This window comes from Dermacentor andersoni, chromosome 3, assembly GCF_023375885.2.
Source record: "Dermacentor andersoni chromosome 3, qqDerAnde1_hic_scaffold, whole genome shotgun sequence".
In the NCBI taxonomy this organism is placed as follows: Eukaryota; Metazoa; Arthropoda; class Arachnida; order Ixodida; family Ixodidae; genus Dermacentor; species Dermacentor andersoni.
This window is the reverse complement of record NC_092816.1, coordinates 46,321,864-46,347,723: the sequence shown is the minus strand read 5'-3', so window position 1 is coordinate 46,347,723 and position 25,860 is coordinate 46,321,864. Positions and strand designations below refer to the sequence as shown.

Sequence of the window (25,860 nt, the reverse complement as noted above, 5' to 3'; positions counted from 1 at the left end):
AGGATATCGGTGCAGCACATTTGCATACTTGTGTCATTGCTTCTTTACGCCGACATCGATAAAACAGCACAGACAGCAATGGAAGCGAAGACGTCGCAGTTGCTCCGATCGTGTTAATGTAAAGGTTAAACGAAAGATTTTCGGGACTAAATAAAATTCCTTACTGATTTTCACATAGACGATGACGATCGCCGCTGCAAATGATGCATTGCTGAAAAAAAGAATGCCAATCGCAAGCACTGCGGGAATCAATGATATGCTAAGCATTTTGCAGCTATAGCTGGGTATCCAGCTTCGTTCGGTGTTCTGAAAATCGTTATCAGGTGACGCAACGCGTTTGTGTAAGGCGAGCAATTGTGGTCTTGCTGCCGTACAGACATGACAGTTTGACGGTGACGGCATGGCGACCGATTCTTTTGTACTCCGACGAAAAAATTCTAAAACCTTTAGAAAAGCTAAATCCTGTGTCATTACGACGTGGGTTAATCGCCAGGGCCTTTAGGCCCAGCGTTGGCTACCACGAAGAAAGTACCGGGGTACGCGGGCCGACCCCGAAGGCGGTGTAGTACGACACAGCGCCTTAAAGCGTGCTAGCTTTCATGAGGTAAGAATGGAAAAAAACTGCCAGGGTCTTGTTTCTATAATGAACTCGTTTCTATGCAACGTGATGCACGCGAAAGGCAGCGCCAAGTCTCTGGCCGACTGGAAGCTGGCGTACGTGCTCTTGCATGCACGTGCTCTCCCGTGCACGTGCTCTTGCGTCCTTCGTGCATGTGCGACGAGATGCACGAGAATATGCAGTTACCGGCGCCACGAGAGCTGTACGCCGTGCTCTCGTACCTGATTACGATCAACCAGGCTTGCACAGCTACGGCGTTTCGGTGGGCACCTTGCGGAAGAATGTGTCTTCCTGTTTTGAGGAATGTTCATTTTGCGGACTCGTGCCAGCACGTCATGTCGAAGAGAACCGATTGATAAATCGCAAGCGGCACAACGAAGGTGGAAGAAACGTAGCCGTCATATATCTTTACGCCTATTTCTACGCGAGGTAAATCGCAAATGTTCATTCGAAAACAAAAAATAAACGCACTCGGAAATACACTTCATCTACTAATTCCTGCAAATAGGAGTGCTTGGCAAAATTTGTCGAAACCACGAAAGTTTGGTAATACGGTCATGAGCTGTACCTGCAAGAATGTCCCCAGTAACGAATGAAAACTGACAGAGAGAGAGAGAGAGAGAGAGAGAGAGAGAGAGAGAAAACGATACACTACGTCCTTAGCACACCAATATTATTCCGCCTGCTCCGATCGGTATCTGTGATGTGCCAGAAACTATACAAGACTGTTTTGTAACAAGCTGAAATGACTACATAGTTTTTCTGATTGTTCTCCGAATAACATCTATGAACACTGTAATATTAACCTTCATACGAAACGCTATCTCATTTCATCCAAAAGCGATGAGGTTCCTGTGCATACGCTTCTGCTTAAGCGCCGTTGCATATTTCACTGGGAGCTCGCACGTCAGGCAGGAATGCAAAACCGATGGCTTCTTCGCAATCACATTTCACTCGAAACATGTTACAGTTGAAACGCTTTTGTGATCAAAGTTAATTCCCACCTGGCTGGTATCCTCTGTTGATGAAGATTTTCCTCTTCCTCAGGGAACTGTTCTTATGGCTCTGTGTAGTGTTTGTTTTAGGCTTGCATACGCAGGCTATGGCTGTTTTGGCAGCTGCGCTATGTATCAAGCACGCATTTCTGTTCAATTCATATTCATGCCGTGAAAAAAAAAAAAAAATAAGGGAAGTGATGGTGGCCTATCGTTTAGAGACCCGGTCGCTGAGCTCGGGGGCCGAGCTTCTCTTCCACCATCGGACACCTGATTTCTTTATTAATTTTTTTAAGAGGCCCGGCACGATGAGAGACAGACACATACCTACATGCCTCAGGCAATGCTTCGCACTAAATAGACAATATCTGGTGACACACGCTCTGGGAGATTGTTTCTTCTTCCCGCGTGCTCCAGACGTTATAATCTCGGCTTTCGGTCATCCTAGTGTTCTTTTTCGAAGAGATATCCGTGTAAGCTTTACAGACGCTTTCGTTTTTTTCGCGCCGCCAAAGCGCGCGAAATACCGCGCATTCCCGACGCAGGTGCAAACCGAAATGCACCACGCACCTCCAGTCAAAGCAGCCACCCTAAGCGCTGCTGAAGCCGTTATCCATCCTGACCCATCCTGACTGCAACCCCTCTAGCAGCGTATCTTCTCCCCATCTATCCCATACACTAAAAGAAAAATAAAAGAAAAAAGTAAGAAGCGAGAGCACTTCCCACTCTCGTAGCACACGGCTTCCCCTTCGCTTCCTGGTCGTTCACAACATAATGGCATCGCGCTAAAAGCAACACCGCCCACTTTACCACCCAAGCCTTTCCACGAAAGCATGCCGCCTCCCGACGCAGCGCGGTGACATTTGAACGGGGCCGGCAATGCAGGAAGCTGGCCCCCTTATTCTTTTCTTTGTCCCCCTGTACACGACCACACCGTCGCGAGTGCGGTGAGGGCCCGTGCCTGTATACAGCCGATATCCGTGCAGTACGTCTGCACACTTGTGTCACTGCTTCTTTACGCCGACATCGCTGAGACGGCACAGGCAGCAGTGGAAGCGAGAAGGGGGCAGCACTGCACAGAGGAGCTTCGGAATTGCAAGCAGGTTTTGCGTTCCTTTCTCGTTCCTTTTGGTGCAGACTGCCTTTGCACAATGAAGGCCACGATAACGAAAATGAAAGCGGTACACCTGCAGAAAAGCTATATAGGATATGTCCACGGGGACGGAGAAGGGGGAGACGGGGAGGGGGAAGAAGTGCTGCCGAGCTTTAGCGTTAGGGAGCGTGCATAGATTGATGACACACGTTGTGGGGGACTTCTTTTGGAGTGTCCGGCGTTGACAACCTCCCGACGTGCGTTTTACGACGTGTTTCCACTGAACTGCAGGTAAGAAAGCTTTTACCGCCTTCACGGTGTCGTCGTTAGTGAGAGAATCTGCTATAGCGTCGTCTGTTATCGCGCGCCCTTGGGAGCCCCCGTCGCATTCCTTACTATTCACAACTGAATTCTTGCTGAGTGTTGTCCAGGTAGGCATGCGGTCAGACACTCTTGGGGTTCTGGGCAGGGTTTTCTCTGCGTTTCAAAACGTTAGCGGGGTTTCTCTATATGTTTTCTTTGACGAGAGCGTTGACGCAGGGTAGCTGGTGCATGTCGTAGAGGAGAAAGCGCGAAACAAAGCAAGAACGCAAACGACAAAGCGCTGACCTGCAACTAACGCTTATTGCCGAACAAGATGATTACATATGATTTGGTATCAAGTGTCAGTAGCCCAGCCACGCACGTGGGCAAAGAACTGGGTATACTACCTCTTTGTCAAAAAATAATAATTAAAGACGTGCTAATGAATTATCTGCCTTTGGTTCTTTTTTTTTTTTTTCAAATGCTATGCGGCATCCTTCGTACGTTTCGCGTGTTCTCCGATCTGCATAGTTTCCTCGAATGGCCGTGCCACACAGATGCGTAGGGCATCCGCGTTCTTTGCTAATGCAATGCCCCGTTGCTGCCTGGTCCAATTCCACGCGTCTGCCCTATAGCGTGGTACAATCTACGTTGTCGTTGCACCCTGTTGCACTTGCTCCACGTTGTTACATGCCTTCCACGTGACACCGCGTACGCAGTCACGTGGTAGACATGCAACAACGTGGAAGGAGCGCAACAGAGGTCATGACCTCTGTTGCCTTCATCGCTTCATTGCCGACGTTGAGATGGTCATTATGGTGCGATCATCGTCGTTTCATCTTCGTCGTTGTCGTCATCGAACTAGCTACTGCTCTGGAAAGTGACGGTGAAGCTAGCTTTCGTTTCAGCGGACCTTTGCAATCATTTCCCACCCCATTGTGAGCGCTCGACGAGGCGGGCTTACCAAGTAATGGCGATCGAAGGCTGGCCGCTTATTTCCTCGGGCCGTACGACTGTGTGCGAGAATATAGTGACTTTTGAGACTGAATCGAATATAAATGGACTGGTCCCAAAAGCGAATCGAGTATCGTATACTTCTCCGATAGTTTTAGAATAGTGAACAGCCTTTTTCACCATTACGTTATAAATCTAAGTTCTCATCCTTGTATATTCACAACGCTGGAAAGCTTATGTCGTTACATTACACAGTTGCTCATTAGAAACATAAATGCAGCACTAAAGAAATAAACAGTTCGCATACTCCGGACTCCCCTACATTTGCACACTGTTCTACGTACCTTCCCGTGCTTTATATCTGCCATCGCCGCCTGAAAATATTTATCTCATTCCCGCTACGTACAATTTCATATTTAATTGCCCTCAGTGGGCGGTTCAAAAATATTGAAGAAAGAAATCTATTAAACAATTGTTCACATTTACAAATAGCGACTATTCAGTTAGGAGACGGAATAGGATTTGGCAAAACTCGATTCATTATACGAAATTTTCGAGTATTCGCCCACCTCCGTTCACATTCGCATGGCAAGGATGCTGTCCGCTCTATGCGAGAACTGGTGGATAAAACGGGCTCTCTCATGTCTGATTGAAAGGCGTATTATGTGCGAAGGGACACGAGGAAGTGGTGATGCACCGGAGACGTTGAGGGGCGTTGCCGATTAAACACGTCGGGCCTCCTCCAAGGGCACGCGTCGAAGCGAGCGCCAACATCCGGTCCGGAAGCGATGCCAGGGGGAAGGTCCTTCGCGGGAGAAGCCAACAACCTGACCCGTCGCGCACGTCTGTTGATGCGCAGCGCCTGTCGCCTCTTCCGTACGTGTGGCACGAGAAGATCCACGCAGAAGAGCACAGCCCGTGAAAGTACGCCGTAGGGTCTTCTCCTCCAAGGTCCCGACGGTGGGAAACAACCGAACCAGTATAGAGCAGCTGGGAATGCTCTTGTTTATTCGTACTAACAGAAAAACATTTAAAAAAATTGTCGTGGTATTTAATGGCCCCACACTGCACTGTTGGTTATGAAGGATGCTGTAGTGGAAAGCTGCGGATTAATTTTGGAAACCTAGGGTTATTTTACGTACACATAAATCTAAGTACACGAGCTCGCTCGTTCGTTCGTTCGTTCGTTCGTTCGTTCGTTCGTTCGTTCGTTCCGTTCCGTTCCGTTCCGTTCGTTCCGTCCGTCCGTCCATCCGTCCGTCCCACTTTAGTTCAGGTACTGCCACAACGAAAAGTAATTAAAGCTTTTGAGCTGGGATGCGATCGGGGGAAACAAAGACCACTAGTGTCAAGCGAAGTTTTCTAAACATGGCAGCTTTGCGCCAAGTGAACGGGCAACACTCGTCTGAAGTGAGAGGCTTCCTAAAACAACACGCCTCGGACCCTCCCCGCAACTCTTATCTTTTAATTAATAAGTGCATCGTCATCATCGTCGCATAAGGGACGTGTAGGGTTTTCAGGCAAAAGAAACGGCGCGTCAGTTCAGTTTTGTCAAATTATAGTCTATCTCCATTGCGCACGCTGCGTGGTACGCCACGGTCGATCCTCTCCTACTACTCCTCTTCGAACGTCGCTGCCTGGAGCAGGCGCTGCTGCTTGAACGAAGTGTCTCAATGACAAAAATTGATCAACGAACCACGTCTCTAATGAGTAGGTATGCATGAATTTGTCTAATCCGTATGCTGTTTGTTGCTTCAGACGTTCTTGTGTCGCACTTTGTTACGCTTTATCTTATCTAAATTTCCAAACGATCACAGTTTTCTAAACACGTAAGAGAATAAGCCTCGGCGCACATGATAATCATTGTAAAGTGTTTGTATCTATGACGCAATGGTTCGTTGAAAATGAAGAAATTGCAAATTCTCAAAAGCCGTTTGAAGTCAGAAGGACAAAGTTTAAGCATATGCATTACATGTGCATTACATTACATTACATATACATGTGCTGCCGGCCATTCTTAATAATTTACCTTACCCTACAGGATGGCAAGCTGGATGTGTGTCTTTTTGTTAACTTTCCCGCCTTTTGCATCTCACATCTCTCTCTCTCTTTCTCCATTTTTAATTATGGGGTTTTACGTGCCAAAACCACTTTCTGATTATGAGGCGCGCCGTAGTGGAGGACTCCGGAAATTTCGACCACCTGGGGTTCTTTATCGTGCACCTAAATCTAAGTACACGGGTGTTTTCGGATTTCGCCCCCATCGAAATGCGGTTCTCCATGATGGTTGATCTGTTTGCAGCTCCCACAGAAATCAGTGCAAACGTTCCTTCTACAGCGATATGTATGCGAAAATCTGGTTTCAATAACTTGCAATCTCGAGTCATGCAAAAAAAAAAAAAAAAAGAAAGGAAAAGACGACGCTGTCTTGCAGGGGTGTGCACGTTCGGCTGGATTGGACATGAGCGTTCCCGTTAACAGTGAACCATCACGCCCGTCTTTCTTTGACTGAACAGCGCGCCCGACGACAGCAGAGCCTGGAATCCGACGACTGCTGTTCGTAGCATTATAGAGTTAGCGTAATCAGTCAGCACTCGAGTGTTATTTTCTTTCTGTTCGGGCATCATTCGAGATCTGCATCGCTGCATGGAGTGGCGCATTATCTCTCGCGCGGTACTCGAGACGCAGAAGCGTGGCAGAGTTTGATCCCGCACGAGCTCTCCCCGGTGTATATGCTGAAGACAGCGAGGATGGAATGCGCCACGCTCTCGTTTACGCGCTTATCCGTCGCCGTCCTATCCACTATCGCGTACGGCTTCGCGTTCCGATCGAGGAGCGCAGGGTAGAGGCTACGCAATGGAATGAGTCATCCGTGCGGTATCCGCGTTTGCATGCTGAGGGCAACGCATTGTCACAGTCCCCCCCCCGCCTTTCCTGCTTATCTCGGATCGCAGGAGCGGAGGTTAAAAGAAACTATGGAATCTAGTCAGAAAGGAACAAGGGCATCGTCAGACTTTACGGCTGGAAGAATCGGCGTTAGTGCTGTGTGATGTATCCGGTTTGATTAATCGGTTAATAATTTAATCGCGATTATATTCTGAACGCGAGCGCAATTACGCCGCCTCGTGGCGTCACTCTTGTGTCGCGGTTATCTGGACAGCGAGCGGCTAAAGAAAACGCGGAACTCCTCGCGCACCGCACAGGACAGACACTCAGCTGTCGAACATGACACGCTATGCTAGAGCACCGGCACATGGACGCAGGATCAATCAATCAATCAATCAATCAATCAATCAATCAATCAATCAATCAATCAATCAATCAATCAATCAATCAATCAATCAATCAATCAATCAATCAATCAATCAATCAGTCAAAACATTTTGCAGTACTAGCAACGCTTTTACAGTAGTTAAGGCTATTCAGAAGAAAATTCCGTTTTGTTTGGCATATTAATGCATCTTTAACGCGTACACGTCACTTTGACACGGTGAGTATTTGTGGTTTTGTGACGTCGCGTGACAGGCAGGTGAAGTGGTTGCAGCACGAAAACTTTTGACCAATATCCGAGGGCTATAATGGCGAAAAGGCGTCGAATCAGAAGTAACTATTCTTCTTTTGTTCGGTAGAATCATGCATAATCAGTGTGTACACGTCATATCAGATGGGGAGCTATCGCGGTTTTCGTGACGTCGCGTGACAGACAGGTGAAGTGGGGGTGGTCGAAAATGTTTTTGACCAATCGCGGAGGGCTGATTGCAGAATTCGAATAGAAACGTTTGGAATAGCTTTACGTTATAGCGAAATCACGAAGCATTATTATTTAACCAGAAGGGAATACCCATTGCCACACGGTAAGCTTTGCAGAGCCCAAGCGGTCACATAACGTTTGCTACAGACAAGAACATACCTAAGTCCACATTTTATTAACAGGATCTATCCGGAGAGGGAAACTCAAACCAACTGTAATAAGTGCAATGGCATCATTACTCTTGACCACATGCTTTGGCAGTGCCCCGCGGTCTTCACAGACTGTGACAAGGAACAAGAATGGTGGCGGCAAATGCTACACATCACTCTCTGACCAATTACGGGCAGTCCAGAAGGCCCGCGATGTGGCTGAAGGGCTCGGCCTGACAGTCCCAACGTGGAAGCGGCCCGCGTCAACGTACGGTTGACCTTCAGGACCCAATAAAGTTCTCCATACCATACCATACCATACCATACCATACCATACCATACCATACCATACCATACCATAGCGACCATGGAAACAGAGCGCTGGCGCGGGCTTTGGGCCCACAGCGCACGCGCTACTTCACCTGCGCCGCTGCCGTTGGAGAATGCGCTACGCGTGAATCGCACGTTCTTGTGTTCACGCTGTCTTTCTCAACAATGAGCGACGCAACCGGTGGAAGTGTATCTACCATATAATTTACCTTCGTGTGCCGCTGCCGCTAGACGAGCTGCCCGAGTAGAGGCTCAGCGCCGCCGCCTCAACATATCGCGCTGTTAAAACACCTGAAGAGCTGCGCTCAAGTTTCGCATTAAGGAGTATGGTAATCGTTGGTGAATTCTGTCCATACAAATATTTGGTAAAATATTTCCGCTGAGAGAAGCTAAGCAAGCATATTCAAAAAGTAATGAACGTAAACATAATTTCCTTCGACGCCGTGCACTGGTCTTCAAAAGTTCCGCCTTCCATTTTACCTTCGACAGTTCACCACGTAACATGGCTACAAGCCAAGTTAAGCCAACGCGCGCTAGGTTACCTGGTCAGTGTGCTTTGGGATAAACAAAAATGTGAGTTCCGTTTGTGAGTCGGGCTGCACCTGTCTTTTAATAGTTAGCTGATACGTGTGATAAGTTTCCCGAGTCCGATTACTAGCGCTTGTTCATGCTGGCAGTACGCAGTGTTCGAGGTAGGGTCCGGGCTTGGGAACACCGGAGACACCTGCGCCGGCCATAGGAATTCCCCGAACCCCGGTGAAACGTCAGAAGTGACTACATATGCCATTATAGGACCAAGTTGAGTTTCTTCCAACAGTTTTCCAAAAAATTTAGCGAGGGTTTCCGTGCAAATGCAACACTTGCAAACGAATTCAACCAAGTTGTAACGTAATTTAGCTGCGTGCAATGCCGGAAAGCAAACTACCGACGTTGCATGCGCGCAGGTCGAACGCTCCAAAGCTGGAACGAGCGATGTTTGATGTTGCTGCTAAATTTCACGAGAGCAAATAAACTGACGATTGAAAGCGTTGAATGAGAAAACGGTGTCTTCTGCTCGCACCGCTAAACGGAAGCATGCTGTGAAAACGATGTCATTTCGCGTTACAACTTGTGTCACGATCAACTTCACACCTCCCGAAGTAGTTGTCATTCCTGCTACTGTGCCAGCAGACAAAAGTGCATTAAGCGAGGACATTCTTGCTGCTTAAAGCATTAGCAGCACTAGTTCCTGGACAGAAAACTATAAGCGAACAAGACCAAGCGATACTTAAGCGTATATCACGATAACTTATTAAAGCGCCTGCCTAAACAATGTACACTCCGCGATTTGAGCCGGCAGCAATATATTTAGAACAAGTAAAAAGAAAGCCATGCTCTACTCGCCGGGCAGAAAGAAGTCGTTCCGAGTGAAGTGTTTCCAACAAACCGCTATAGCATCCTTTTCCCAATGCGGAAGTGTCTGATCCAAATCGCTCTGCGGTGCGCGTCGTCTGCTTCTTTCGGGAAAAAAAATTGAATCATACGCATTGTCTTTGCACTACGACGACACGCATAATGGTGCTCAACCAAAGAAGCAATAACGCCCGTGACCCGTGCATTGGGGGGCTTGCCAAAGATACTCTGGCGGTCAAAATTGATCCGGAGTCCCCCATTACGGCGTCCCTCATAATCAAATGGTGGTTTTGGCACTTAAAGTCCAAGGATTCGTATACTTTACGCATAAACTTCGCGAGATCTGGTATCTCGAGTCACGGCGAAAAACACACATAGCATCCCTGGCCACACTAACAGCATCGCAGTAGAACGACTTCGAGCGCAGATGCCTCATTTCTGGTGAATAAACCTATGCTTAGAAAATAAAGTATATGAATCAAGTAGACGCGTAAAATAGTTTAGAAAGGGAAGTTAAACATTGAGCAGTGACGCAGAATACCGGTTTCCTAAAGTACGGGTACCGGATTTTCTTTTTTTTTTTTGGGGGGGGGGGGAGGGGGTCTGTGCAAGTTCTAGCAGAACTTCTGGTGTGGACATTGAGAAACTGCACGCTCGAAAAGTCGTAGAAATTTTTTTATTCTACGCAAAAAAAAAAAAAAAAAAGAAGCGAGTAACATTTACACAATCAAAATTTCGTTGGACGCTGCGTATTCTTCAAGAGCACCGCCTTCGACTGCGCACGCTGTGCAGGCGATTAGGGTTTAGTGATTCTCACGAGCGTCGGGAGCTGCGGTCGCGGCTGCATCGTTGCGGCTCTTGACCATCCTTCCGAGGTTCTGTATCCTCGCCAGCAGCGTCTCGTACTTGTTTTCGCAGCCGAGCCAGACAAGAACCCCGCCCTGGTTGGCAGCCAGCTCCGCCTTGGCCGCCTCTTCGTACTTCGCGTAGTTGTCCGCGAAGCTGGCCAGCAACTGGTCCCGCAGAGACGGCGGGAACGGGCAGTTTCCCTCGAGGCAGGACTCGATCGTATTGCAAACTGCCACCCGGAGGGTCTGGTAGCGCATGGCCTTCGCGTTGCCCGGACTCCAGAAGCCCGTCACGATTTGCTCGAACGCTTCGAACGCGTCGACGTTTCTGACGGTGTCGTCCAGCATCGACTGGATGGACACGGCCACCGAGGTCAGGTTGTGCGCGGGAGTCCACGGCGGCCCGACCATGGTGCCCAGCAGGCTGAGACAGATGTGGCCGCTGAGCGATATGTGCGGGTTGAACGTCACGCGCCCTCCGTCGGTGGTCATGAAGCGCACCCTAGGCGGCGACATCGGGTACTCCTTGGTGCACGTGATGAGCAGGTGGAAGAAGCCTCCCTCGAACGACGTGCCTGCGGCGCCTACCACGACGGCGTGGACGGTGGTGATGTCCTTCTCGTCGGGCGCCATGAACACGCCCGGCGGTGGGTCGGCGTGGAAGTCGGCGAGGTCGCGCTTCACCCTCTCCAGGCACTGCTGGCTAGGCTTCTGGTTGACTTTCCAGCCCGGGATCATCTTTGGATGCGGTCGAGCCTAGCTACCTGCCTGGAGAAGAGACGACGTGGCCGCGGACGGTACTGGCGGAACGGAACCGACTCCCAATGCGTTCGCGAGAGCGCGAGTCCGCCGATGATGATAATCATGAACACCCCAAACGCCGCCCAAATATTGGCAGGTACCCACTACTGGAGATTGGGTGTGAAGTGGGTGGTAATACAGGAGAAATAAAAAAAAAATGATAGGCGACCTTAATCTTTGACTTAGGTGTCTCTTAGTGGCACTCGCACCTCGGCGTTGGTGTTCTTTAGGCTAACTTTAGGCGAACGCAACGTACTAACCGAACTCAGAGGCAACTGTCTTCCATTAATTAGCCAGTTGAATATCATGCCACCGTCTTGTGTGTGCCGTCATTAGTGACGTCATTACTTTCGCTTTCTATTTCCGGGTTACCAGGAACTTCGCCAAAGTCGTGCTCACGTGGCGGTTCTCTAAAGTCTACGATTCTATGCTTTGGTGTGGGGTAATCAGTAATTTCCAATGAATTCTAATCATTCCTGGCACTTCAGTAACTCAACTTGTAATTAAACTCATGCTCTGTTATCATATCTATAACGAAACCCATGAATTCTGTACTATACTATTTTGTCTATTTTTTTCTGATTTATTTTTAATTTCCTCCCCGGTCGTCTCAGAAGGCGAACCGGAAGTGCTGAGCAAGAAACAAGAGTGTCACTCGATGCTCGTGCCACTAATAAATTAAGCGGGAGGGATAATAGTAAGAATATTAAAACTAGAACTGTAATGGTTACGCAAATTATAAATCGGTAATACTGGAATATAAATCGCGCGTAGTTGAAATGCAGCTCTACCATTGAGACAACGATGGTCTAAACTCTATGGGTCGAAACTGAACAGGGGGAAACAAGACGAGATAGATGAGAGAACGGATGGAACAACGCCTGGCTACTTCGAAATTGTTGAAATGGAGCTCGATGTCTGCGTGAAATTTTGAGAGTTGGCCACCATTCAGGGCAGTGACACGAAATCTAACGAAATATAAGGAGCAGTAAGACTTGCACTGTTTGTGACACTGATTCTTGGAGTAAACATTTGCAGATGCGCGCTATTAATCTCCTGTCGACAGGATTGGATTGGATTGGATTGTAAAACTTTATTTGTCCAACAGATGTAGGGAAGGCTTTAAGCCTTCCCACCTAGACGACGGCCAGGAGTCCATGGACCCTAGCGGCGGTTTCGGCCAGTCGGACGGTCTTCAGTTGAATCTCCGGTTTCGACAGGAAAAAAAAATTCCACGTACTTCTCCCAATAAAACCAAAACCCATTTGACGAATTCTGTCGACAGTAATGCTATCATCATTCAAGCATTTGGCGACGACGCAGTCACCACGACGGAATGACGTCGACGGAACGGCAAAGCCGGTGGACCAGTTGCGATGGAAAGTCCTCGAGACATTACAGTGGCGGCTTGACAACGGATGCGTGACGGCGATTGTATGACGATGACGGTATGACCCCGGCACGAGGGCAATGGTATGACGACACTAGCGAGAAGGCGACGTGTTGCGAAGACAGTGGCGACGATAGCGGGACGACGACGGCCTCCTGATGACACGGCGTGAGAAAGAATGAATGACGAGTTAATGACGACCATGGGGTGACGACGGTGGCACGACAACAGTACGATGACAAAGCTGTAATGACGACCAGGCAACGACCCCGACGGCATCACAACGACAAGAACTTATACCTACAGCTGCCCATGCTGGCGGACAGCTCGAGCCACTGGGTCTGCGTAAGAGGATAGATAGATCGGTAGATCGGATCAAAACGCCGGAATAGGCAGTGCATCTTATAATCACATTAGTGAACAATGTAACTGTGACAATATATAATATGCAACATTTGATTTGCGATGCGTCGATGGCTATCGAATTTCAAGAAGGAATTGCCCAACCGAAGGACATCGCATGTCTGGGCAACCATCACGAGCACGCGCATCGGCTGCCGACACGCAAAGAAGAAGAACGTCGTCGAAACGCACGCGTAGCACGCGCTGCCAGCCGGTTCAGTCCTCGCACACGAGTTCGATCTTTCCAGAGCAGCGGCGTGACATATTCGGGAAGGATGACGTCTGGTCCAAGACGCGTCGGCGCTGCGGCAGGCAGGTGGCAAGTGGACCCGAACTACTGGGACCCCATTGCGCACCAGCACGAGCAGCCGACGCCGCACTGCCTGTTGAGGGTGAGGCGCGACATCGCAGAGCTGCACACCGAGCCGCTCCCTGGCGTGTTCGTCGCGCCGGAGGAGACCGACCTGACCAGGATCCACGCCGTCCTGGTTGGGCCGACCAAGACACCGTACCAGGGCGGCTTCTTTCACTTCCTGTTGAAGTGTCCTCCGGACTACCCGATGAGCCCGCCGAGGGTGCGAATCATGACCACGGACGGTGGTCGGGTGATGTTCAATCGTCACCTCTACAACAACGGAAAGGTGCGTTGGAGGAATCTTTGCTAGCTTCTGCTTTGTAGACAACTTTCTGTGGCGATGAAGGGAAAAAGCGATACGAAGGCAAAGCGCACGCGCACGTAAGAGTGCTCGCGAAAAGAAAGATCCCCATATGACCAACCTGGGGACGATGTCATTGTAAGCAGTAGCTTTGTAGGCGTCCCTCGGCATATTATGTTATGTGGTAACGCACACAGACACATGTGAAGTAGTAACTTAGCGCGATAAAAACACGGAAACAAGAAAGGTTGACAAGGACAAGCGCTTGACCTTGCCAACCTTTCTTTCTTACGTGTTTTTATCGCGCTAAGTTAATACGTCAATTATGGACGACCAACTAGCCCAACAATCAACTCTTCCAGAGACATATATGTATGACATATTTACATATGTAGGTTTTTTTTGTGTGTGTGTCGCAACAATTTCCGTAAAAATGTCGATGCATTCTTCTTGCCTTTATTTCCGAGGGAGGTTTCTGTAAACAAAGTAAATTAATGGCTTTGAAAAGAAAATTTGACACATATCCCTTTGGGTGGGAATTGAGCCCGAGTATCCGGGGTGCGAGATGAGTACGCTTCTCCGACGACACGGCTGCTCTACAGTTCTGGCGGACTGAAGGTGTGCCTGTTGCTTGCGTTGACGGCCGTGGAGAGATTTGGCGCTGCACGAATGCAGCCAACTGGTGAGCGACGCTCCAATCACGTGGGCTCTCTACTTGCATTACACCAAAGCGACTATAACGCTTTTGCATTCCCACGCGTAAGCAGTTGTGAGTGTCTCTACCAAATTCTTTGGTAGCGCTCGATCTTCACTGCTGGGGGGGCCAGGGCTCGAAACCGACCATTGGACGTTTTTATTGATCTTTAAATTTATTTCTAGTGACACATAGCGACATGTAGCGTCTCAAGTTGGCCATAAGCGGCAAGAAGCTGACAGACCGCGAAGGGGGGAAAAGAGCAAAAGCAAGCTATCGCTTTAACAGTTCCACATTCTCGCACGCGTTAGTGTAAGGTGGGTAACAGAAAACATCAACATCCTAAATTTTCAACACCAAATTAAGACGAAATATCCCATCGAGTGTAAAATTCGCCTTATTTATCTGTTTTTCCCTTCGTCGTTTACCCACATGCGAAACAATTCCACGTAGCAGGCGCAAGTTCTTTTTTTTTTTTTCGAGGACGCCTCAAACGAAGCGCGCGGCAGGAACCTACCGGTCACCTTTTGATTGTGGGCAAAGTGAGAAAACCACTCGTGTGGTCAAACAACTCCGCGCGGTCAAAGTTTACCCTGAGCCCGCATCCGCTACGCGGCGCCAAGCTTTGCTTTCGGACTGCCGAAGCGAACGGAACAAAGCGAACCCTCAACTCGCAGGTCTGCCTCAGCCTGTTGGGCACCTTCCTGGGATCGTCGTGGACTCCCGCGCAAACCGTGGGCAGCGTGCTGCTGTCGGTCCAGTCGATCATGACCGAAGACCCTTTCGACGACCAGTGCCGCGTCGCGTCGGTGTCTCTCGTGGCCAGGGGCCAGCACCCGCTGTGCGCCACCAGGGTCACCGTGCTGCACGAGACCATCCGGGCGGCCGTGTGCGACGTGGTCGAGAGCTGCCTGCGGGGAAACGACCCGTGGCCGACGAGCATGAGGGAGGCCGTGCTCAGGGCGTTCGGCGACAACTACCCGCACTACGAGGACGCGTGCAAGAACAACCTCGCCGCGGACGGCAGGGAGATGGCCGGCACCGGCACGATCTGTCCCGACGGAAGCAAGTACGGCTTCGGGACGCTGCTGGCGCGACTGCAGAGTCTCAACGAGCGGGTCCGAGAGGAAGGGAACGCGGATGCCGCCGGCGTCGCCACGGCAGATGCCGCGAGTGACTGATCCGGAGGGTTGTGTGTACCCGACGGAGCGGTATGCAAATTAAATTTCAGGGGGCTCGGTGTAAATGCGTTGCTGCGGCTATGGTCTGTGCATGCCCGTTCGGCGTCCGCGTCTTATGGCGCGTGCGCGCGTCTGAGAAACCGCGCTGTATAGTAGTAGTAATAGGGCAAGTTGGGCGTCTCCGTTCGCGATGAATGCGCAGAGCGCCAGTAAGGGAACAAAGGCAACGTAGAAGACAGGACGAGCCCTCACTGACGAGTGAAATTTTATTAGTGAAATCGTGTAATATGTACCTGCTCTGTAACAAAACAAAATATGTTTGATAAGTGGGGTCATTCCGAAAAGCTGTTTCTGTCGCCGTGAATAAGAAGGAGAGTCGTGAATACCATATGAAAGAAAAAAAAAAACGTTAAATTGCTTGTTATAATAGCGCATTCCATTGGCTGCCTTGAGTGCAGTAAGTCGTCGTGGACGCCTTACAGAATGTAAGGCTTGGGGACAGAGCTGCCATCATACTTCCCCGTCATTTACTGCAGCAATTTTTGTGTCGTAACTTTTGTTCTATCTTGTCCTCGTTCCTTCTTGCGCTCTGTGCATTCATTACGAATGTAAACAGCACAGTGACTTGACTGTTGTGTCCTGTCACTCAAAGGGCGACACTGTGAACTACCGAGAACAATATTATGCCAAAGCTTCGAAAGCAAGGATATGGTAGTTTGTACCGGTGCCTAAGGTGGGGAGCACTCAGACTATGGACACCCTGTGCTTGTCGTATGGAAGGTTACGACTGCTCGAGAGCATATGCGAATTCCCCACGAATGGGGCGTAGAAAAAATACGTTTGTCATGCATTAATGGAAATATAGTTGCATCCTCACTGCTTTACGTTGGTAAACGTCGCAACAATTATGCTTTATGGATGCGTGGGTTCCGTGTTCAAGGCAAGCATTAAGCATAATACTTATTTCGATAACACGGCCACATAACATTACGAATTAGTTACCATACAGCTGGAAGATGTGAATGGTATGTGGGGTTTTATGGCGCAAGGCCCAAGTATGGCCAAAGAGCGCCATTGGAAAACATAAAAAGCTTTGTCTATAAAAAGGCAAGAACAGCGCAATACCGACTACACACAAAAGAAGAAACACGCGCCACAAGCGCTGACTAACAGCTGAAGGTTTATGGCGGTGGAGCAACATAAAAAGAAATTCACCGCCCAAGGAGTCCGTACAGATGGTTAACTAGCGAAGCTGAAATGTGCGGCCCCGGCGTTTATCACTGGCTTAGTCCCGATGCTTTATTAAACGATGGCTTGGTAGGCTGCCGGATCCTCGGTACTCAGTTGCTGCTTGCGCTCGGCTGCACGAGCCTGTTCCTGTGCCCGGGCTGCCGCATCTGCACGGCGCAGACGAGCTCGTTATTGGTTCTGCTCGCGGCGTTGCTGGTTGAAAACTGCCTGCTCCTCAGGAGTACGTATGACGCGCGGAGCCGGAGAGAAACTGCTGCGCGCGCGCTCGGCTGCGACGGAAAGCAACGTCACTACTGGTGCAGCCAAACGCGCGCCTCTCTTTCTCTCTTCTTTTTTCGCGCATGCGCATGGGGTTGCGCGAGATGAGTTTTAGGCGTACTGGCGGCAGACAGACGGACGAATCGGCTAGCCATATACAGCTGCTCTTTAAGAAGCGGCACGGGAAAACAACCGACACCTGTACTGTCCACTACTTTTTTATATTCCTGTCTACTACCTGCTGTTTTCACGTTATTATAGACCATGCTTATTAATAAGCTAACCCGGCGTCGCACACTTTTGTCATAAAATGCCTCATGACGCCACCATTGCAATTGTGAATCAAACACTAAGCCTTCCTTCGGCATAACGCCGCAACTGCTTCCCATATAAGCCACCTTCGGGCCGCAGCCACCAGTCTCCTCGCTTTGCTCAGGTTACGCTCCTTTCATAAGGATGCATTGTTAGTAAGGCGCCATGTGTTAACTTTACCTGAACGCAAAACTAAGGCAAAAACAACAGATGCCGTTGCGAGCCCGCAATTCCCACAAGGTAAGACGTCCCGAAAGACGGAAGACATTTCGTTGTCATCAAAGGATCCAATTGAGACGTAGGTCGAGGTAGCACATGCACGCAGATTTTCTAGCGTCCATACTATGAGCCGAGTGCTTTTAACAGCATATAGAGAGGTGAAGTCAAACGGGGAGCTATAACTTGTTCCCGGCGACTTCGCCACCTGTTTCGTCATTGTTTATCACAGTATAGCGCGTCATCTAACGTTGCTAGTTGACTGCGTGTCGTTCACAAGGCTCTATATTTTCATGGACAGCCACGCTATAAAGCAGCTTCAAATGAGCGCGTTCTCGACGGCAACAGTGAGGTCCACGGCAAAGGCGTCGGAAGCGGGGCCCCTTTGCTTTGTTTTCAAAAAGCTCTTAATTCACAAATTCACACCACTAAAGTGGCCCATTAGGACACGTAGTCTTCTGCATTTCCTTTTATTTTGTTTATTTATTTATTTATTTATTTATTTATTTATTTATTTATTTATTTATTTGGCGCAGCTCAGCTCTAGTGAACGTTCGTGCTTCGCCGTCGTCTGTCTGCAGCACATCTGCGCTCCAGGCAAACTCTTATTTTTGCTTTTCATTGTTTTCATTTTTCGGGTTATTCATTTGGAGGAACAACACGAAGAGTAGGAAAGCATTAAGCGCCTGCAGGAGGCTACACAATTTGTTCTACAAAGTCACGACTATCCAACACGTGCCGAAGCGAAAACCAAGAATATTCGGGTAAAACTGCATCTGAGCAGTAAATGCTACACTCGCGTTTCATACCTATCATTGAACTCTGCGGAGGCCAGCAAGGCGTCTTGCAGAGGCTGTTTGCGCACGGAGAAATCGTTCTTTGCTTTCATGCCTGAACTGTGCGAAGCGCTTTACTTAGGATCAGTTGTAAATGGCAAAAAACAAAACAAAAAGAAAACAAGACAAAACGCTTTAATCCTCAAGTATAAGCAAACTGTGTTAAACGACTGCTAATACTTCGTTTTAGATCATTTTGCTTTCGTTGTTTTTCCTTGGCAACGACAACAACAAGAACAACACCAACAACAACAACATGAAAAGATAAAAACAGACCGCGTGCCTTGAGTCCTCTTCACGGTTTTTTAGTGGAGGCTAATCTTGTGCACTTCGATGAGGGCGAAATGCGAAAAACATCCGTGTGCTTAGATTTAGGTGCACGTTAAAGAACCCCAAGTGGGCCAAATTATTCCGAAGTCCCCGGGCCACTACCGCGTGCCTCATAATCAGATCGTGGTTTTGGCACGTAAAACGCCCTAACTTAATTTAATTTCTTTTCATCTTGTACACTGCATGTAAGCGACATCGATGTGTTGTGATCTCTACACTGTCCCGTGTGCTTCTTTCTTTAAGGGGGTGATCTCACGGCCGTGTTGTCCTTATCTATGTATATACGTATGAAAATACTCGTGTGGACTCCTTCCCTCGTATGTAATGGGTGACCGTCCAATGGTTTAATTTCAGAACAAAACCAGCCAGGAAATGTCGCACACAGGAAACATGCAAGAAGACAGGAAAGAGGCTGTACTACCAACCAATGTTGGACTAGGAATGTTGGCAGTCCAGCCTCTTTTCTTTCTTCTGGTATGTTTCCTGTGCGTCTCTCTCTTTTTTTTTTTGCTGTATTTTTTTCTTAAATACACTGCACCAACCCGCCCAACAACGTGTTTTACTAGAATGCCATCCAATGGTTACTGGACTGTGCCTTTTGTCCTATAGATAGTGCCCGGCATTCTTTGTGCTCCGTTGTGCTCACGTGTTGCGGTGTTTTTATTGCGCTAGAATTCTCGGGGTACTTAGTTAACTTTCCGGGCGTTATCGATGCGTCTTTCCATCCATGTTTGTATCCGACGGTGTCGCCCCCTACCACCTGGGTCACTTGGGTGGTCTGCGGTTGGGAACAGCCGTGCTCAGGGAACGGGGTTCGAAAGCAACTGTCGTACCAACTTGGGTCACGGAGTATGTGGCAATGTGTACACACGTGCTTTTACATCCTCCTCCTCTCGTCATCGTCAAGCGCCTCTTTCTTCCCTCTTTCTTTCCCTCTTCCCCTTCCCCAACGCCCAAAGCTGGCTAGAGGAATATACCTCAGGCCAACCTCTCTGCATTTCGTATCATTAAACTTCTCTCTCTCTCTCTTTAACGAACCTCTTTCACGTCGGCATGGGTAACTGTAGACGTTGAACTTTGTAGATATATACCGCTCTTCGGTGAAACTCTTTGGCGCCGATTTGGATCACTGGGTTACAGGTATACATCCCAGTCGTTTCGTTGCTCATCTTCAATGAACCTCTCTGATTCCAAGTTGGGCCGCTGGGTATATGCCAGTAGGTGCATGCCGCTCTTCAACGAATGTCTTTCACGCCAGCTTGGGTAGCAAGGTGCACGTGTGCCACTGGTAATTGGCCGCTCTATACGATGATGGAAATTGTCCCTTAAATTTATCGAATGCCGAGCGGAAGCGAATCCACGTCACAAGAGTTCCTGAAGGAGAGCAACCCGACGCATTAGCAGGCTGTGCCACAAATGCACTGGGTATGCATACCCAGTGCATTTGTGCAGTGCATTGAAGAGTGGCACATCTGCCACTCTTCAGTGAATCTCATTCAAATTTGGTCACTGAGTATGTACCTCTGAGTGTGCGGCAAGCGCGGGAAAAATTCTCAGCGTTCGCTTGCACGCGCTTTCTTTAATTTTTATTTTTGTGTTATGTTTATTAAGCACGTGGTCCGTTAGCCTCATGCACTGAAAACAAGTGGCCCGAGCTCACGAAAATTTATCTTCGAAAGATATTGTGTAGGGTAGAGTAGGGCGGTAGACCAACCCTTTCCCACATTTCGTGGACGTGTGAAAGAATGCCGCCACAATTAGCTATTCAGCCTAACACAAACAAACAACGGTCATTAGCGGAGCAGTGGGAGGTGCAGCTCGCCAGCTCGGACCTGGGGGTGCAGAGGACACTCCGCCAGCAAGTCAAGCGGGCGGCCAATGCCAGTGGAGCCCTGGACTAAGGGAGCCACCCATCGCTCTTTGACCCCTTTTCCCGACTCCCTTTCTTGATAAAGTTTTTACGACTGCTTTCTTTGAAAGAGCAGCCGTTTTCCTACTCGTATAAAGAACCGCTCTACCGTGCTCAACCATTTGTGATAAACTGCGGCCCATATACACAAAGCAGTTCATACACGAGAACGGTTTTTAAGAATGTGCCCAGGCCAGTTGTTACAGACTAGTCCTGACAGGTGTCCAAGGCAGTTAGCGTATAGGGCAGTTCGACTGACCAACCGACTGACTGACTGGCTGACTGGCTGACCTACCGACCGACTGACTGACTGACTTACAGATGTGACGAATGAATGAATGAATGAATGAATGAATGATCGTTCTGGTCAACTGTCCACACGACAAATGATTTAATTATAGAAGAACGCAGAAGGGTCCTTTGCAATACGCGGCGGTGTCCTGCATAGAATGGGGTGACTCTCCTGTTCGGCTATAGGAGGCTCGGGCGAGATTCCGCCGCTGCTTCAACCCATGGCATCCCCTTGGCGCTCCTGGGGGAGCAGGCCGGCGAGAGAACATGGAAAGCAAGAACACACAAACGCGACGGGCACGACCCATAGACGAACCGCGCGCTACTCGGGGACGCATCTGGAATTTGCACCCGTTCTTTCTTTGCATCTTCGGGAGGAGACAGCGCTCTTGGAAACGAACCAAGGAATTCCCGGGGCGCCTCCAGGAATAAGATGAAGCAGAGCTCCGGCGAGAAGCAAGATATAACGATCGGCATATACTGGGTGTGCACGCCTGTATCGCTTTCCATTCCATTTTGTTTTTTAACTCTCACACCCGCGTTTTAGAGCAGGCATAGATAGCCTAGATACCAGTCACTGTGCATCTGTAGGCACGAGCCACGCATGGATTGCGGCTTTGATGGCACGACAGCTTATGACAAGCGAACTCTGACTGGTGGCAAGAATGCGATTAAGGACAGGCTGAGCGGCTGTATCACGGCCGTTCGTTCACCGGCGGATCTATTCTCCACTCACGTGGCCGTCATTATCCACCATATTAATATAGCTCTCCGATTAGCTGTCTGGAGGCCTCGTTCTTCAATTTTTTTTTTAAATTTCATTCGGGTCTGGAAATGGAAGCGTCCGAAAAAAAAAAGCGTTTCTGTGCTTCCATCCAGATGACAAAACGTGATGTGGAGTTGTACGCGTTTTCGAAGGAAACTTTTTTTTTTCCAAGGCCTTCGCAGCTACGCTGCGATGTTGTGCGCCGTTGTCCTCACCGAGCCGCAGTGCGCTTAACCAGCGGACTCGTGGCGACACCCCGCGGCGGCCTCGGCATCTACGGTATGTAGCCGACAGCGGCTTGATGTCAGCCATCGGCCAATAGCAGCCGGATAAGGCAATGACGAACATGGAGAAATGATGACGAGATAAAGCGCCCGATGACGAAATAGTGCGTCTAGAAGAGAGGGAGGACAGGGGATTCCGTTGAAGAGAGAGCGTTTGAGAGAAAGGTGACTTCGCGGTCAGCTTGCGAGCTCGACCACGCACTGCGTACGACAGCAAAACTTGGCTGAGATGTTCACAGCAGCGTATGCTACCCGCGGACTATGTTATTTTACCAAGCTCGAGGGGTAGGTAATTCAGGGCCCCTTGAAAAAGGAAAGCGTTGGGTAGCGCGAAGAAACCGCTGCAATGCATCTGCGATTTCGCAAATACGGGGGGTCCAAGATGGCTGCCACGTGAGCTTGTTTGATCGGCTTGATTAGCGCCGCAGGTAGAGCCGGTTTGTCAACGTTAATTTGACATGGCGTGACGACACGCTTGCCTCTCATTGCGGAGATTTGCCGCCATAATTTGTGGGGCGACGAGCCACCCGGAGTACGCAAATGAGCGGCCACATGCATCAGTCGAAAACCTTTCACCAAATGGACTATAATGCTTTCGCATTACGCCCCGTAAGCAGTCTTGAGTGTCCCTGCCCAATTCAATTTTTTTTTCATTATTTGCCTTATTTTCTTTCCTATATTGTCATGCCTTACATTTCTTTTTCCAGATCATCTATTTATTTTGTGCATGTGGAGTTGTTTCATTCGTTCTTTCTTTTTCTTTCTTTACGTGTGACGACGTTGGCTTTCTTTGGCGTCGACTTTTTTCGCCCCACCAAGAGGCGCCTTCTGACACCTGAATGGCGAAATCAGGAAAGAAACAATTTATGATAACTCAAAGGGAAGCTCATTACTTTTCGAAGCGAGATCGGGATGCCTTAGAACACGTACCTATGAAGCGAGATATAAGAAGGAAGAAGAAGCATGTGCTTGGCTGCGGTAAAGCTAGGGGAACGACGGAACATGTTTTATTAGAGTGTGAAGACATCTGCCCAGCGGTCGATTTAGGCACCACTGGCCTTGACTGGCCTCCTTGAAGCCCTTGGGTTCAGCAAGAGCAGGGGAAAAGGGAACATGTCCGCAATAGATATTAGTAAGAGGCGACTGGAAGATTGGTGGAAGTAGGAAAACGACAAAGAACGGAGACGTACAAAAGCAAAGTTCGCAATAGCACGTCAGAAAATGCGGTTGTGGGAGTTCAGTGTTTTCTTCTTCCTTCTTTTTTCTTCTTTAACTTGGGTAGGACATTAGGCAGTATAATACCAAGAGCTTGGTGGCGTAACCCACCGCCCCGTTCCAAAGGGGGCGCTCATAACATCCATCCACGGCGGTAAGCAGTAGAGTTGGAGTGAATTGGTTGGAGAAAATGAACGGGAAAGAGGATTATTTAGGGGGGAGGAAGGAAACTATTTATACTTCGTACCCAATATAAGATGCGGTAAAAAAAGATTAAACAAACAAGCAAACGAACAAATCAATTAGGCAATTATTTGATTGGTTGATTATTAAATAATTAAATAATTAATTGAATCACTCGCGTCTACATGAAGAACCAATTATCGCTTTCGCTATCACTTTAGCGGAGTGTTTAAGAACACGGACCCTCCCATCGGCACTGTTTAGTTATATTAGAGAGTATTCGCTTTTCTGTATTCCTATTGCCTTACGGAATACCGGAGAACCCGAGGCGTGGACGGTAGGAAACAGCGCTGGTATCGACGTCTTTCGACGCTTTGTTCTACAAGGAATGTTTAAGCGGAGCTGTGCAGGCTCTGCTTTTAATGAGCGCATTAAGATGGCGCGAGCCCAAAGCAGCTTTTCACACCTAAGTACTCCTCCGCTGTTCCGGTGTACTGTAACTATTCGTACGGACACGGCACAGGCAGAAGCTGCCTATTATCGCAGAAAGCGATCAACCGATAGCAGGTTCTTGATGTGAACAGCCGAACAGCACACCGCCAAGCCCTTCGCAATAGAAGAAGGAAAAAAAAAAAAAGAAGAAATTCGAACAGCCGCCCTCCAACTTGGCCCCTCGATGGGCAGATCTCTGGACATATCCAACCCGGCCTTCTTTTTATTGACGACAGCTTTGAAGTGCCTCATCGCTCCACTGCTCCGCGCAACGAAAGAGTTTGTTAAAAGCTGTCTCTTCGGCGGGGGGCGCTGTTGACTCACCGCACGCGCTATCTCGTCCTTTCTCTCACTTCGGCCCTTTCACCCATTCCTCTTCCCCTACTCCAACTCGGCCCTCGGGGCGTTTGTTTCACTGAGCTCGCTGCTCTCTCTCTCTCTCTCTCCTAGGTCGCTCAGGAAGCACCGAGTGAAGTAGGAGGAAGAGAGGACACTTCGGTGACACTGTTCCGAATGGCGTCCCACTTAGAGGTGCCAGGGGCTCTCTTCAGACCGTCCGTCTGCAGGCACTTTACAGAGAACCGCACGTTTACTTGCCGGCGGTTAGACTATGAAGGCGAGACTCTGGTGGGGGGCGGGTAGGGGGAGGGGGGTAGAGTTACTGGCACGGTGTCTCCGGTTTCCTCGAGCAGTTTGCATGTATAGTCGGCTCCGCTTTCCTGATCGCCGTCTCCTCATTCGAACCATTTCGTTTCGACGAAGGAGCGCCGACTGTGTTTAACGAACCCTCGACGTAGCGAAGAACACGATGACGTTTGTTCTGCAGCAAACGAGGCTCCTTTCTTGTTTACTTTATTTCTTCTTTTCTTTAACGAGAGGAAGAGAGGCGAAAGCGGCCTTGCGAAAGTGACAGCCGCAATGCTTGTTTCTCCCACTCAGACTCTTTGTCGTTCGAGAAGCCGCGCGCGATTGAATGTTGAGAAAATATTGGTTCATTTATTCGCGTAGCGTCGTGGCCGGGACTAACTCCTCTTTCGTTTATCACAGGTCTACGCGAGTGCACTCACGACGGCAGCGCGTCGAAAGCTTCCTGCCTGGCTGCACGTTTCACTTCTGCGTATATTACACACGAGGGCATAGTTACGAAGGTGGCTATCATTATTATATATCACTTGCGTCTACAAAAACCATATCATTGCTATTATTGTATTAAGTAACTTTAAGTTGGGTACTACGAAGAGAACGTTTCTTTTTGTTCGCTAACTGCAGCATACCTGGTATACTTTAGCACTTTACTGTTTTTGTGTAGGCCTGGGGTGTTAATATGTTGACAGGTAAACATGGCCTATCGGTGACAACGGCAACGCCGCTGGACGTTGTGCAACCGTCCGTCATGAGCCTAGGGTGCAGCTTCACAGCCGGTCCTTACAGCGTTCACAGTTGGCCTATAGCTCCCTCTCCGGTCAGCGTGATTTTCTGTAGCCACGTAATGATAGAGTGCTGAATCCTCACCGATAAGAAAGATACAAACAGGTTTAACTTGTAGTTCTACGGAATACGATTCTACTACGCCGTGGCTAGTTTGAGCACGGCTTGTGCCTGACTTTGGTTTCAGGGCGGTCACCGCTCGAGGCCACGGGTGGTTGCAAACCTTGGGGCCCCACGGAGAGGGGTTCTCGAGTCTCGAGTCAGGCTGTGGTTTGACCTGGGGCGTGAACGGGCGTCAATTTCTCCGGCAGAGCGTGCCCGGGCTGGGAGCACAGAGCGCAGCTCACACTACCAAGCCGTGGCCAAACGCAATGCGATGCTTCACACGGAAACAAAAAGAAAAAAAAGAACTAAAAAATAAAAGTTGGGTCGCGGAAGATAAACCACACACACACACACACACACACACACACACACACACACACACACACACACACACACACATATATATATATATATATATATATATAT

General features: G+C 49.0%; 1 protein-coding gene and 1 pseudogene across 1 annotated transcript; one reads left to right on the top strand and one right to left on the bottom strand.

Annotated features, from left to right (window-relative positions):
- Positions 1–10,389: 10,389 nt before the first annotated feature.
- LOC126520688 (ubiquitin-conjugating enzyme E2 Z pseudogene) lies at positions 10,390–11,172 on the bottom strand (annotated as a pseudogene).
- A 2,049-nt stretch (positions 11,173–13,221) lies between these two features.
- LOC126542860 (ubiquitin-conjugating enzyme E2 Z-like) lies at positions 13,222–15,623 on the top strand. The gene is made up of 2 exons (XM_050189989.3): positions 13,222–13,668; positions 15,055–15,623. Exons 1-2 carry the CDS (start codon positions 13,303–13,305, stop codon positions 15,556–15,558), a joined length of 870 nt encoding a protein of 289 aa, XP_050045946.1. The 5' UTR covers positions 13,222–13,302; the 3' UTR covers positions 15,559–15,623.
- The last annotated feature ends 10,237 nt before the right edge of the window (positions 15,624–25,860 follow it).